The sequence below is a fragment of the Lates calcarifer genome, linkage group LG11, assembly GCF_001640805.2.
Source record: "Lates calcarifer isolate ASB-BC8 linkage group LG11, TLL_Latcal_v3, whole genome shotgun sequence".
Taxonomy (NCBI): domain Eukaryota; kingdom Metazoa; phylum Chordata; class Actinopteri; family Centropomidae; genus Lates; species Lates calcarifer.
In genome coordinates this window covers 8,874,416-8,889,567 of record NC_066843.1, presented here as the reverse complement: position 1 = coordinate 8,889,567, position 15,152 = coordinate 8,874,416, and the positions used below count along the sequence as shown (strand labels likewise).

Sequence of the window (15,152 nt, the reverse complement as noted above, 5' to 3'; positions counted from 1 at the left end):
TGGGACAGAACATACTGGGAACACAGCCAAAGGCAGGAAATAGCTTTTGAATGTGTGTGATGGACACTCAGTTCATGCTGCTCTGAACATTATGAAATAGCAGAGATTTTCAGGAATAGTAGGAATAAATCAGACAAAATGTCTGTAAAAGACAAAAGTGAATTGTCATTCTCTCCAGGTACTGCAGGGGAGAGACTTTTGCCCTTTGATAGTGATCAGCCATTCACACATTCCTTTCTCCTGAGCTCAGGGTGAGCTCGCGCAGCCTTGGGGTGTACTTTGGCTGCTTCCCACTCATTTCCATCGCAAAAGGTACTAATGACCAGACACTGACAGAAGGCGACTGATCAGACTGGAATACGCAAGGTCGAACAAATGGTTCAGTCACTCAATTAAGTCTTCAGACAGTGTGAAAAACCATGACAGCATTTGGACAGCTTTCTTTAAAGTGGACTAAATTTGACTAAAATTTGTAGGTTGTGACTTTAAAAGACAGGAAGCCAAAAAGGAGACAGCTTACCTTGAAGTTATTTTTAAAACTTTAACTTTAATCCTGCTGAAAATAAGCTTCCCTGTGTGTGATTATGACATCCTGATTTGTCTTATCCCAGTTTGTCCCTGGCTCTTCTGGGGAGTGCTTAAAGGTGAGGAAAATCATGTTTTTTTAAACTGCCTGCACAAAAAGACACAGTCACTGGGTCGTATCTATAAGCCTTGTTACCTTGTTCACAAGCAAACTGTGCAATCTGTTCCCCATGTAAAGTTAGTGTGGTGCCCCAGGTTCCCTGTCATTTATATGCAACCCCTCAAAAACTAAATCTAGGGCACTGCAAGAAGGATATTATTTTTCCATACTTCCTTTGATGTGTTTGATGTTCTCAGGATGACCATGCATATTTTTTTATTCTCTGTGATGTATCTGTTCACCATCAGCCAAACCATTTCTAATATCACAAAGAGAAAGTGTAGGAGTATAATCACAATGCTTTGGTAGAAAGAAAGCATAACAGTGCAATTTATTATATACTATATACTATATACTATATACTATACACAGCCTTAAAATCATGCTGCATATGTATGTTTAGCCCAAAACATTCTGTAATTATGGTTTCACTTTTATATTTTGGGGCTATTAGTATACCATCTCTTGGAAATTGTGTTATCAGCAGTTTCAGAATGATTTATTTTCCTGGTTTCCTCTCATTAGTGTACATGACACTGACCTCGCCTTTTCTAGTGAAGGAAATTACATTGAGTCAGTCTGAGTGGCCCCCCCCCATACTGGCAGTCCTGTGTCTTTAAGGAGCCATGTAAAGAAGGCGTGTTCACGCACGCTACCGAGGCAGGAGGCATCGTAGTGAGTTATTGCGCTTCAGAGCAGCAGCGACGGCAGCACCGCTACTGAGGATGCGGTGACAGCCACAATAATATTTCTGCACAATAACAGAGACAGGTGTGTCTTAACAGCGTTGTTTGGAGTCGCCAGCGTTGATCCGAGCGTCTTACATCCTTTCATTTTGATGAGCGCACCCTCCCATTGTCAACCTGCTGGGGGCCTAAAAGTGTGGAGCACACCCGGCTTTTATGAATGGGATGCTCGGTAAGTGTGTGCGCTTTTGTGTCTGCACTTTTACTTTAACTTCACCGCATTTAACGTATTTTTTAACCATTTTTGCGTTCCGCTCGAATGTGTATTTAACAGCCCCAATTTATTCAGTCGGTTCGGTGGAGCGCACGATGCGCATGGCAGCTGACGCTTTTGTGGTCAGCTACTTTATTGTTCTCCTGCCATCGACCCACCCAGAATCACAGCTTTATTGTAATGTGATCAAATCACCAGCCAGTGGTAAACACAAGAGGGAAATCGAGGGCTGTTAAAATGGAAAGAATAATTTTTGCTGCTTCAAGCATTTCTTTGTGGAGACAGTTGCTGTCGCGAGAATCGAGCTGATTTGTCTACAGAAACACACCCCTCAGAAACAATGTGAATTTATTCGTATTAGTAGCATTGTTTAGGAGTGATTTGAAGCTAAAAGTGATACTCAATTGTTTTTTATTTTTAAGTTTATCCAAAGGAAAACTCTTATAGGCGTCATTCGAGAACAGATGTAGCTAAGCAAGCAATATTCAAAATTAGGCCAGAAATGGTCTAACTCAGTATATTTGATGACATGCTGAGTGAATGTGTTGTAAATGTGTAAATGCATGTTTATGCAATACTGTTATTTTGAAATGTGTGTCAACTTATTCTAGAGAAGGTGAAGCATCTGTCTGGGCGACAGAGGAACTGGGTGGAATTGGCACCATTGATTGATGCAGGCTATGATCTCACGATTGGATGACTAAACAAAAAAAAAACCCCACATTACACACTTTCTGCCCCATCATGCAGCGCACACCTGTCCTTTTTGTCCACCTCATTACCCGCATATTCCAGAGCCTGTTGACTTGGCAAGTCCTGTTCACTTTGCTTGGCATTGACCTCACGGTGGCATCTGATGAGCTCACCGACTGGAATAATGAGGTGATGGGCCTGAGGTCTGTAGGCCATCACTCGATCACCACTGCCCTGATAAGAGCTCCTCAGCAATTGTTTGAGAAGATAATGTTATCAGAGGGCTCTGTGTGAGAGGTAATTTAGGGTGGCTTTCTTTGTTTTGATGGGCTCAAATATAACATTTGACCCGTGCTATCCAAAATACGCAGAGGGCTTTGTGAGATGTCAGCTTGTCCTGCCGGGCCGCAGTGATAGATTTAGGTTGATGACACAGCAAACAAGCAAACCTCATTGCTAAGATTTATGTGTCATAGGCTTTGCCTGTTTACTTTCTTCCTCAGAAGTTTCCTCTTAAATGCCTTTTTGAGCAGGCGACACATTTTTAAACCAGTCTGCATAGGTTCTGCTCTCTCTACTTTCCTCTGTTTCTTAAATTACAAAGCATCTAATTGGCTGCAGCAGACATGTGTTTAGTGCCTGTAGGTGAAAGTTATTCTTCCTCTGTGTGGTGTTGGACACCGTGCCAAGCACTCTGTTACTGGGCACAGCACAGTGCAGCTGGCTTGCAGCCCAGGAAACACAACCTGCTCAGAATTTTGTTGACAAAAGTGAACAAGTTAGCGCGCCTTACTTTCATTTTGGAGAGGATTATCATTTCAAAATCTCTCTGTGGTAGTGGTGTTGAAGTGCAAGTTTAGCGTGTTGTTTGTGGCCAACAAGTATATGGTCCTTCACCCATGTTTGTACATGTCTGCAGTTTGTGTGCTCGTTTGAGGCCATGTGTGTGTCCTGTCCAGCCCCCTCACATTCCAGGAAATACCATTATAAACTGTTTCTTTTTTTTCTTTTTTTTTTTCCTGGAATGCCTCTGAGCTTGGTGATCGTGAACTGCTGGATTATTATAGATAACATGACAGGTTGTTTGAATGATGTGTGGCTTAAGTAACGTGTTGGACTTTTGTCATTTCCCTGTGTTACTACCACAGGCCTGCAAATGACACACATAAAGCCAAGCTTAGTGGAAAATTTACTAGTTGTAGAAAACTTCTATTCTCTGAGTTGTCATTTAAGAGTATAGTTTGACTTGGGACAGAAGGCAACAGTTCATTTAGTGCACTGCCACCTACCTTTTTTATAACCTTGTTGTCCCAACATCAAATTCTAAGGGCGTCTCATATGTCACTGAATGCTGTGTTTGTTCCTGTGTCTTTTGTTTGGAGGCTTTGTTTTCTGTTCTTATCCAGCATGCTGCATTGTGACCCAGTATGCTGGGGTTGGAGCTGGAAGTCAGAGGGAATGTTGATTCTCTTTTTTTCTCTATCCCTGTTTCCTCATCACCAGTTGTAAATATTGTATAGAGTTGATATCATCATAACAATAGACAATGACAGGGGCTTATCATTTTATACTGCACATATGTTCAGAGACTTTTAGAGTTTGGGAAGTCAGTCTTTATTTTTCCTTACTGTTTTACTTAAGTTCTATTAATCCAGTGATTTGAGTTCTGAAAGTGAACTAAGACACAGTAAATGTATTATCCACTTAAGAGTGGCGCAGTAGATTGCCACTCATAATCCCCCGCACACAAGTCAAGTGGTTTCTTGTGTTTTCTGAAAAATAAAATCTTCGACTGTGTGATAGTTGCTTCTCTGGCTTCCCTCCAGCCTGTGCATTTTGTTGCCCTTTTTATGCTCTTCTGACCCTATAATTACAGCACCCTTGCACTTAAGAGCGAGATTCTCTGGATCCCATAATTTCCCCCTGCATTCTTTCTGTCGAGGAGCACAGGTTTCCACTCGAGTGTTTCAAAATTTAAGCTCACTCCTGTTTTTTTTTCTGCAGCTCCGAAGAGACACCTGGCCGGTCTGTGTCGGCCTGTCCTTTGTGACAGCACGGACACCTGGGCCCGAGGCCACAGCTGTCATCAGCTGCCCAGATATGGAGAGGATCCGGTTGTGGTTTAGCTTCTAAAATAATTAAAGTAACTGAACCGGAGGTGCTCCATGTAGTGATACATGTTGCATTAAGGGCTGTTGTAGAACATGCAGTCCCAGCACTGGCCCCAATCCCTTTAGGTTATTAAAACTTGAGTGTTGATGGAGATATAAGCCATGTTTGTTTGGATAGCCCATCAGTAATACAGTATGACGGACGACAGCCTTGTTTACATTATGAGCGGTCAGGAAGGGCAGGCTGAGTAGATTTCCGGAGAGATGGGAGCTTTTACCGCCTCATTTTCTCCCTGCCCTTCCTGTGGACATGCTACCCCCAACACGCCAACATGTTTCTCCTGTGAAACACTTCCATCATGTATAGCTACGCAAATGAAATCTGAGGCTAATCGCTGAGTTGAGGTTACCAGTGTCTGTCATTTATCTCAGTGGTAATTAGTCATATTTTTGCGATTCTGCATGCATACGCCATTTAAGAGTGCTTAGACATCTTTGCAGAGATGGGGGATGATTATTAATGATCTGGAGCTTGTTGCTGGCCTTTCATGTCAAGCTGGATGAGAATGAAATAGCTAGGAAGATTTTAAGCCATGTCTCATTACCGAAAAACATTCAAAATATTGTTAAGTGGTTCTTTCTGGCATGTTCTCCGGTTGATATCACCAGTGTCAACTTTCCTCTCTGCTCATTCTCTCTGATTATGTCGAGGCACTCTAAATGCAGCAGTGGTGCCAATTCCTGCCCCTTGCCACCCCATCTTCCATGTTTATTTAGATGCCATACTCAGTACATGGATGACGTTGATGTCGAGCCACGCTGGCTACAGTTTCAGAAGCACGTTTGTTACTTCTATTCTGATCAGAGATGATAGCAGAGCAGGAATGGGTGGTATTGTTTGTGTATAAAAAGGTATTGTAGAGCCATGAAAATGATGCCTATCAGTCTCGTTTAACCCGCAGAATACTTCTCATTCTCGAATGTGTCGAAGTGGATGGAGTGTAGCATTCTTGGCTGCCAGTCCGCTGTTTGCGTCTGTAATAAAAGCTGTCAGCTTCATAATAGTGGAGAACAGAGAGAAAGGGATGGAGCGCTGTGTCTGGAGGCTGTGTTGGCTCAAAATGTAAAAGAGACAAGCTGTCTCCTCTCGGGTGTCAGAGGTCAGCTGGTACACGTTGAGCTGACTCGCTTCGGGCCTGTTCTCTGCCAGGAACGCTTTCATTGGCTGTCGGTGGCTCTGCTCTGTCCTGGTCATCATCTGTCCATCATTTTTGCCCTCTTCTCTCTGGTTCACCTTATCTGCTTGTGTAACCATTAGGGACTTTTATAGTTCACCTATTGATGATTATGATGATACTTTCAAGTTTGAAGAGTTGCTCCATTAACACAGGGACCAAGCCACACTGATTATGTGACATTAACAGTCTGTTAGTTGTATAATCATTTACCTGCTATTTTTAAACACTGCTGAGTTTTGTAAGTTTGTTCTTCCAGTCCAAGCTGCTTAGCTCAAATATTGCACTCAATGATCTAAGGATAGTGACAGATTTAGTACCCTCCGGTATGAATGCTAATTCAAAAGCCTACAGGCACTTTTATTAGCAGGAAAGCTCTAAAAATCTGTTGTGCTTTGATCCTCACTGAGCACTGAGTGTCCTGCTGAGTAAAGTGACATTAACATAACAGACCGCTTCACACCAGCTTGCCAGGTATGAGTGGAGACAGCAAAAACACTGATATGTGATTTCTTTCTTTTTGGCTATCTGTGTTTGAAAAAATAGACACAGACAGGCTCTTTTTTCCCTCCTTCCTGCAGTCAGAGCTATTACTCTATTTTGATTGAGTTTATGATTTCTTGATTTGATTATATGTCTGTCTGGGGTTGAAATGAATTGATTTATCTGTCTGTTATTGGCTCAGTTAATGGAGTTGTTTTCTCAGTAAAATGTCAGAAAATAAATGAAAATTGCAAATTCTCAGCGCCACAACCCCCAAATATTCAATTAAAATTATTTAAAACAGAAAAAAGCAGCAAATCTGAACTCTGGACCAGCTGGAACAATCAAATGTTTGTCATTTTTCCTTGTAAAATTATTAACTGGTTATCAAAATAATTGCCAGTTAAATTTCTCTCAGTCGCTGCAGCTCTGTGTGAGGAAAAAAATTGGTCTAAAAAAAACAAAAACAAGCTACTATGGACAGTACAAGGTTGGTGTGAACAGGGGCCGGTGCAGGTAAAGTCTGTTACCCACCCTATCATTTTCAGTATTTTACAGTGACGGAATTTGGATTTGCTTTGCTCTTTAGACCGCACACACACTTTGATCAAAATGAGCCCTTGGCTTTCTCGCTATATTGGAACTGCATGGTGGAGAATGGCATGGAAAATGCAACAATGTGGCAGGAGGGCAGTGAAGATACCCTGTAGGTCAACAACTTGATCTGAACCCATAACACCACAAACAAATGGCATGCCCCATTCAGAGAATCCCAAATGGGCCATTTAAGCAACAACTAAATCTGGCTTTTATGTAAGCCCGTAAGGGCTTTATTTGTAAATTCTCATTAAATCAGTGTGTTTTCTCATTCCTGCATTTATCTCAGAGGGCAGCATCAGCTTGATGTCTGTTGTTCCCTGTCTGTGTGATTGAGAGATAATGTGATTTCCACTGTTTGTCCTTGGGCTGCTCCTTCCTAAATGAGATATTCAGGCCCACTAACTGAGTTGCATGACAGATACCTATCTACTAGAGACCATTTGTCTGCTTAATTACTGGAGCATGTGTGTGGGAGTGTGTGTTAGCCTATTACTGAACGACGATGTACCTCTTGCTGGTGTTTGCACTTAAATGTAGGTAAAAATGACAGTTTTCACCACCAAATGGAATTTGGGTTTGCAAATGGTACAATCGTCAGACCAATTCTCTCTTTTTGAGATGTCAGTGAGACTGGAAACCAGCAGTTTTAGTCCCTGTTTTTCACCCAGATTTAGGTGCACAAGGCCTCTCAGCCCCTAATGTCGTTTTCACCCTCGGGTCATGAGGTTGTACATCCAGGTCACTGGCTTCAAATGAGGCAGACAGACAGCCCCCACCACAGTGACAGCAGCCACCCTCTCCCAGACAGTAGAATACACACTGGACGAATTAAGCACAAAGAAGGTGCATCAATACTCAATTAGGGAAATGGGACCATTAGTCAGGTTTGAGTGTGTGCATGTGTGTGTCTGTCTGTCTGTCTGAGTGATCTCTTGTGTGTTAGTGTTGACTGGCCTATTGTGAGGGTATTGACAAGAAGTGAAAAATTATGTTTGTCCCAAGCACAAATTATGCAGAAGGTCAATACTTCTCTCTGATGTTGAACAGGAGTCTTTGTCATGTATATTAATTCACACTCTTCTGACAATGTTTTTGTGTGTGCGTGCGTGTGCGCTTGTGTGTTTGTGTGTGTGTGTTAGCTGATCTGTAAACCCTAATGGATGCATATTAATTATATGAGTGATTTCTGAGTCATAGCTTGAGCTCGCAGCCACTGTTTGCTCACTTCCTCTAATGTAGCATCTGTCTACACTTGTTAAGAAATGACTGCAGCATTTCCTTTGAGACAGAGAATCCTCCCAGGTGAACATACTGAGGTTAGCACCTGATTTATATTGCTGCCTTTGTTTCACCCATTCAGTAGGGGTTAAAGAACCCATTTCTATTTGCTTCCTTCCTACGTTATTTCTGTGCCTTTTCCCTCAGAATAATTGGGTGTGTATTTTCTTCCCACAAAGTAGTGGCTGTAACCATATGATATTTAAGCAGATTTAGAACCCTCCATGGACCCAGCTTAGGTATTTAAATTGATAATTGAGTTATGTGATCTATAAACAGAGCTAACATTACATTCCCACAGTATATATACATTTTGGGGCGAACAGGGCTGTTATATAATTTACCCAAACAGATGCAAAAAGACGAAAGAAGTGAAGCAGCATTGGCTACAGTTTGGAAATGATCCCAGTGTGCTCAAGTTTATCACAGTGTGTGTGTGTGTGTGTGCGCGCGCATGTGTGCATGCTCTGATCCTTTTTACTCTGCAGTTGAGAAATGCCACATTCACATGAGGACCAGTCAGTCATCCTCAAAAAGTCTGTATCATTTAGAAGGGTAAAGGTCTGTGGGTCAGAGATGTGCGCAGTGTGTGTTAGTTTTTGGGAAGTGTGTAAACAGTTTCCTGATTTTGCTGTCAAATTGAAATGATGCAGATGTGCTTCCCTCACCCGTCCTCTCGGTTTCTGTCCCACATTCTGTGTCTCCAGCGGGCTCTGCTGCAGCCAGACCCTGAGTGTTGTGAAAGTCTGTTTATAAAGTCAACCCCCCCACCCCCCCCCCCCCCACTATGACCCCATAGTTCCCACGGTAACTGCTGCCTTCTAAGGCCCTTTCCCACTTTTTCATTCACGTGTACACCCACACGTGCATGCACTCACACACACTCTTGTGCAAAGATAAACAAGGACTATAAATATAGTAGGGCTGTGAATCAGGGTTTGATGTAACTGTGGAACTGAGCTGCTGCTGCTGCTGCAGAGTTTCCGGGTTCTGGTTTAGATTCAGCCGATGAGGAACAGTCAGCCTGGTGGTCTGAAACAAATTTCTGCATCCATGTCCCTGCAATGGGCACCATTGAGATATTCAGCTTGATCCTGGCCTGAGGGGGGTGAGATGAAGGAGTGGGAGGCGGGCTTTTACCATCTCTGCTGGTTGTTTTTTTCCCCTTTCTGTTTATGCCACCCAGAAGCAACTACTCAGAAAAAAACTTTGTTTTTTTGGCTGGGTGTGAATCATATCCCCATTTATTATTTCCCAAAAAAACAAATCTGAACATGCAGCTTCAATAATAAACATGTTTCTGTGAAAAAAGGGACCTTGCTTGTGTGTTTTGGCGCAAAACCATTTGGAGTTCATGGAAAGTTTTCACATCATATCTCATCCTCAGTCAAAAATGCTGCAATTTTGTATGCATGTTTTTCTTAATATAGACAGATTGCTTTGTCTACACTATTCGAATGTGTGCATATTTTTAGGAATTTCCATTTTGACCAATAAGAAAAATAACACGCAACACAACCCACAACATGGATGGAGTGAGTGAAAACATAGCAGACATCAGATTAAAAAAGTGCTTTGTCTGAGCTGTAGACTGTCACAGACAGAGGCCATGTGTTGCACATTCATATGAAGCCTGAAGCCTTCTGTGGCCCCTGACAGGAAACACTGTTGCTTGCTTGTAGGAGAGTGTTTCTATGGAAACTGAAGCAGGTGAGGGCATTAACAGGAAGAAGAGTATAGAGACTCAGCTGGCAAAGACAGGGGAGGAGGTGGAGACAGAAGAACGAGGTCAACGCACAAAAAAGCCTGCCACATTAAACAGTCAAAATCTCCCGACGGCACTTCTACCAAAAACAGCTCTGACTTAAATATCTTTTTGAAGGCTTGCCTGTAAGAAATCCAAAGTCAAGGTTAAGTCGCGGACTGTTTTGATGATCTCCCTGTGTTAAGATGAGTAAACAGAGAAAGAGGCACCGTGTGCGAGCCAGAGAGGCGCACACTTAAGACAGCAAGGTAAGCGTTTTTTCTTCAGGCGAACTTACATGTAACCATAGAGATTTTCCACCCACAAGTCAGAGGTGCATGTGTTTTTGATGTCTGCCTGTTTAAACTGCTTGCACTTCATTTTGCAGACCACCATGGCAGCGTTTTTTCTTTTGTTGTTGTTGTTTTTTAATGTGTATTTTAATGCATTGGAATGGATCGCTGATGAGACACCCTGTTCCTGTCCCTCCAGTGCAGCACCTGAGGAAGCAGCAGTGGCTAGCTAGCAGACCGCAGTGAGGTTTCCTCTGTCTGGGCTACACGTTTCAATAATGCAAAAACATGTTTTCCATCAGCTGTCAGTCACAAACCTCTAGGGGCTTAAACACAGCAAAAATGGCAAGGGAATATTTTCTGTGAATTCTCATTTTTTCAGTCAGAATTCCACATGCATCTCTGTGACTAGAATATTTGTTTTTGGTTGCATACTGTGTGCTGTGCAGCCAAAATTGAGCTTAGCACCAGAAAATCTCTTGCAACCCTCAGCTCTCCCTTCCTCCGATTCATGTTGGCCTGTGGTTGGTGTTTTGCTCTCAAATACATTGCTGTTTTTTTTTAAAGCAGAATCCTGTGGTGTTTCCCATTGCCCCGCCCCCAAGCATTTCAGAGGTCATCACACAAGAGATGTTTGAAGAGTGTTGCTTATCATTATGGAGTTGCATAATTGATAGCTTCAGCTCTTGTAATTAGTGGGAGATTTGAGATTCCTAGAAATGTTTTTATTTACATGATGGGATTAAACAGCCAAATGTGAATATTCTGCACAACATGATGCGAAAGCTGTGCAGTAAATAGACGATAAGTTTCTCTGTTTTTTGTTTTTTTTTATGTCAGTTGATTCAAGCCGAGTGCAAGTTGTTTTCTGTGTTTTAGTGAATATGATTTCAAGTATCTCCCTTTTTATATAATAATATACTTTTAAGTATTTGAAGTGGCATTTTTTAATGTTCATACAATTTTTACTGTCTATTCTAATCTGAAGGACTGAAGTACAAGTGCCTTTTTCTGAATAGGTTCTGTGTAATTTATTGTTTTTCATTTCATTTTATTTCAGGTTCGCAGGCTGACTGGATTTAAGGAGCATTACTCTTCATTCCAAGGTCTCTAACAAGCATCGCATTCAAGATCTAGAAGCTCTTTTCATAGTCTGACTGCATCTTTTCCTACTTCTTTGTGCAAAACAAAACACCTAATCAGCCACCATGCCGATCTTAAAACAGCTAGTGTCTGGCTCCTCCCAGACCAAGCGGCGCTCACGCATGGACCTGACCAGGGAGATGATCAGCGCCCCGCTGGGTGACTTCCGCCACACTATGCATGTAGGTCGCAGCGGTGATGCCTTCGGAGACACCTCCTTTCTCAGCACCCGCTCTGGGGAGCCTCCCCCCGAGGCCACATCCTTTCCCCGCTCCCCACGGCCTGGCCTCCTGTCTCGTACCTTCAGGAGCAGCAAACGCTCCCAGTCGGTGACCAGGGTGGATCAGCAGAGCACCCTGGTGGTCCCAGGTGGGTCACCTACCTACGTGAAGAGCGCCATGTCTCTGCCTTTCCTCAATGACGAAGACAGAGGGGACAGCATGGTTGCAAAGAGCCTGTCTTCGAGTCCTTTGAAGCAACACGACGAGGTGGACGGGAGAGGTGCAGCTGCTGCAGCCGCTCACATCTTGGAGCTGGAGGAGAGAAAACTTTGGCGAGCTGACCGAGCTCCCGGAGACCCCCAATCACTATGGAGGTGGCATGAAGCACGCTGTGTCGGTGATGTCTTTCCACGTCGACCTGGGGCCCTCCATGCTGGGCGAAATCCTAGGGGTGATGGAAAAGGAAGACGACGATCTCGGCTACGAGGAGGGCAAGAGCAGTGAGGGCCGCGCCTCACCACCCCTCAGCATGCACGGCGAGGAAGAGGACAGCATGGAGAAGGGAAAAGATGAGGATACAGAGGAGCAGATGGAGGCAGAGGAAGAAGAAGAAGAAGTAAAAGAGGTGGAACTGCAGCAACAGCCCTCTATGCACCCAGCCAGCTCTATTGACCTGGGGCCCGAGAACGTAGGGCCCTACACCCCCGAGTACACCCCTGAGACACGGCCCAAACACTTGCAGCATCTAGACAGCTGCTCCATGTCCAGCTCTGGCTCTGCTGCCCTGGACGAGAAGCCGAACAGTCAGACCTATGCAGGAGATACAGACAGCGCCACCTTCAGTGCCCCGCCAGAGGAAGAGAGCAACTTCTCCTCTTTCTTGGAGGATGAAGACGACGAGATCCGCGTATGAGATTCCAAAGCCTTCAAAAAAAAAAAAAAAAAAAAGTAGGACAGAGCTCTGGAAAGGGGGTTTATGTGAAACTAGCAAGTCCTTTGACAATGTGGATTTGTGCTTGAAGTCACTGTAGTTGGTTACTATGGGAATGGGACTGTGAAGAAGACTGAGGACTCTTACTTTGTAGGCCTTGCAAAGAGTGTGACTGCTCCTTTAGGATGAGCCCAAACTCCATCTGTCAGAGAGCCTTACCCTCCGCTTTCTGTTCGTCTGTCAATCCGGTTCCTCCCTTTTTGAACACTGAGGGAGCTGACATGGAAGAGCAGCCACATATTTGAATATGGAACATTCCAGAAGTACGCAGGGAGGACGGGTTAGAAAGGAACTTTTGTAGGAAAAACACTTTCCATAACTAAAGCTCAGTTCACGCTCTCTCTCTCCCCCATTCTGTCTTCTCTCACTTGACGTGTCACATGTGCTTTTTTCATTTGGTTCGCCTCTCTCCCCCTCGCTCTTTCTCTTTCTTTCTTTCTTTCTTTCTTTCTTTCTCTCTCTCTCCCTTTCTCTCGCTCTCTCGTTGTTGTGCTTTCTCTCTCTGGCTGTGGGACATCATGAGGCCCGAACAGAAGGTCTCTGTCACTGCAGGATCACTGGTGGGTATCTCGTCACTATAAGGGGGGGTGGGGTGGGGGTGCTGTGTTTGTCACTGGAGTGTGAAGTCCTGCCTTGAGCCGCTTTCATTTGAAAATATTATACAAGTACCATAGATCTGTCAGACTTTTCTCCCTTATGTAACTCAGGGTCCTTGTGACACTGCACAAAGTCTGCCATTCCCCGGCTGTAAAGCTTGGACCACAAAAAGCCCAAACCAAAATTCTCCTCTCGCTTTTAATTCACAGTGAGCGCCACACCGGCTTAGACTGAGTGCAAATTAAGGAAAACAGGGCTATAAAGCTAATGGAGATGCATTGGCCCACGTTAACTATAAAGCAATGGTGTTACTACAGGAAACTAGAGGTGTGAGAAGTGGTGTGTGGCACACTGGAGAGGGACCGCACACTGTGTTTGTTGATTCTTGTCAATGAGCAGATTCTCCATCTCAGCCTGAAGCCATAATTATGGCGTTTTTTTTTTTTCGTTTTTTTTTTTTTTTTTGGCGGATTTCCGTGAACTGACATGGCCAGCTTCCTCCTACTAATTTGTCATTTCAAGTTGAAACTGAAAAGAGCTTGATAACCACTTCCTTCCTTGTTTTTCATACATCTGAGCAACTGCAGTGGTGCAAGTGAACTGTGTAAAAGATGTTGATCCTCTTTAGTCCAGGGGCTGCCTTTATGTGTAAAACAGTTTCCGCCACTACTTTACAGTTTAGGGTATGTGTTATTGAAAATTAGAGCACCAGCAGGCACAATTAAACCACACACTACTTCTGTATGGTGTTTAATATCTGTTGTTGTTTTATATCTTGAAAAAAATTCTTTGCTATATTTGTGTTAAGCCTGTTTTAGGAGTGGATGAAAAAGAAGACACAGCCAGCAATAGATGCAAGAGCATTTAGAAAAGATTGCTATTTTTATGCAAGTTGCACAGTCATTGCAGCTCCACTGTATCTCTTGCATCATTAAAAGCGGCGGCCAGAAGTATTGAGGCTCAGTTGCACTGATTGATTTCACTGCCTTAACTGAAACTGACATGTGCCAAATCATGATTTTCTAGCCAAAAATAATTTCCATTTCGAAGCTCACTTTTTTTTTTGGGAGAGCCTGCCGGATCTATCTGTCACTTCTTTTCTCTGTATGGGTAGTCACTGTTGAATTTAAGTTAAGGTTGAGTTTGGCTTGCAGGTTAAAAAAAAGAATGAAATTTAAAAAAAAGAGTAGTGTTTTTAAAATGTCATATCATGTGGAGGGGGGGGGGGATTAGAATGAATTTGCATAACTGGATATTTATATTTCCAATCACTCACACACTACATAATATATTCAGGTAATTTCCAGGGTTCATTCTGTGCGAATGGGAAGTTGTCTGTGTTGCCTTTTCCTGTATGATGTATATTATGCGTTGCTGATGTCTTCTTTACTGTATATTTACAGCCTTTTTTCTGTATTATCCAAAATAACCTATATTTTTCAATAAAATAAAGCCTGAACATCCTTACTGCTGCATATTTCATAGCCTTTTTGTCTCAGCACATCAGAGGAAAATGCAGTATAAGTGCTACTCAATCAGCAGCATTAACAAAGGAATTCCTTGAGTGCCTTCTCTGTTTCCTGTCACTTTTCCTCTGGCTCTCCCAGAAGAGGAAGGAAGGAAGCAATTGAGGCCTTAGTTGGACGTGTCTCTTAAGTATTAACTATACAAGTTGAGGGCGATGTGATGACTCATGAGTAAGTGTGTGTGTGTGTGTGTGTGTGTGTGTGTGAGAGAGAGAGAGAGAGAGAGAGGGAGAGAGAGAAGTCAAAATGCAATGTTTGCTTTAAAATGTCTGTTTTCTGATATGCCCATAGAGCAGCTATATTCTCTTAGTGCAGATGTGGGAGGGGTGAAAGATGGATGGAATAGGAAAGGTTTATCATTATGGAGAGCCGCATTGATAAACAGTGATGACAGGTCATTCTTTCTCGCCCTGATTGGAGGATGGATGAGTCTGGCAGCCACGTTAAGGCCGAGATCCTACTTATCATCATGAGCTCAAAATTGCTCTGTCACTTTTGATTTTACAGACCACGTCTCGGCTTTTCACGCACCGGCGAACCTTCCCTCACGGCTCGGTCAAAGTTCAGTGCACTGTTTTGTTAACACTCGCCA

General features: G+C 43.3%; 1 protein-coding gene across 1 annotated transcript; it reads left to right on the top strand.

Moving 5' to 3' along the window:
• The first annotated feature begins 1,323 nt into the window (after positions 1-1,323).
• LOC108902735 (cdc42 effector protein 4-like) lies at positions 1,324-14,501 on the top strand. Its single transcript, XM_018704726.2, is given in 3 exon segments — positions 1,324-1,603; positions 11,143-11,767; positions 11,769-14,501. Coding segments are annotated over 2 exon segments (1,068 nt in total). The 5' UTR covers positions 1,324-1,603; positions 11,143-11,290; the 3' UTR covers positions 12,360-14,501.
• Positions 14,502-15,152: the final 651 nt, after the last annotated feature.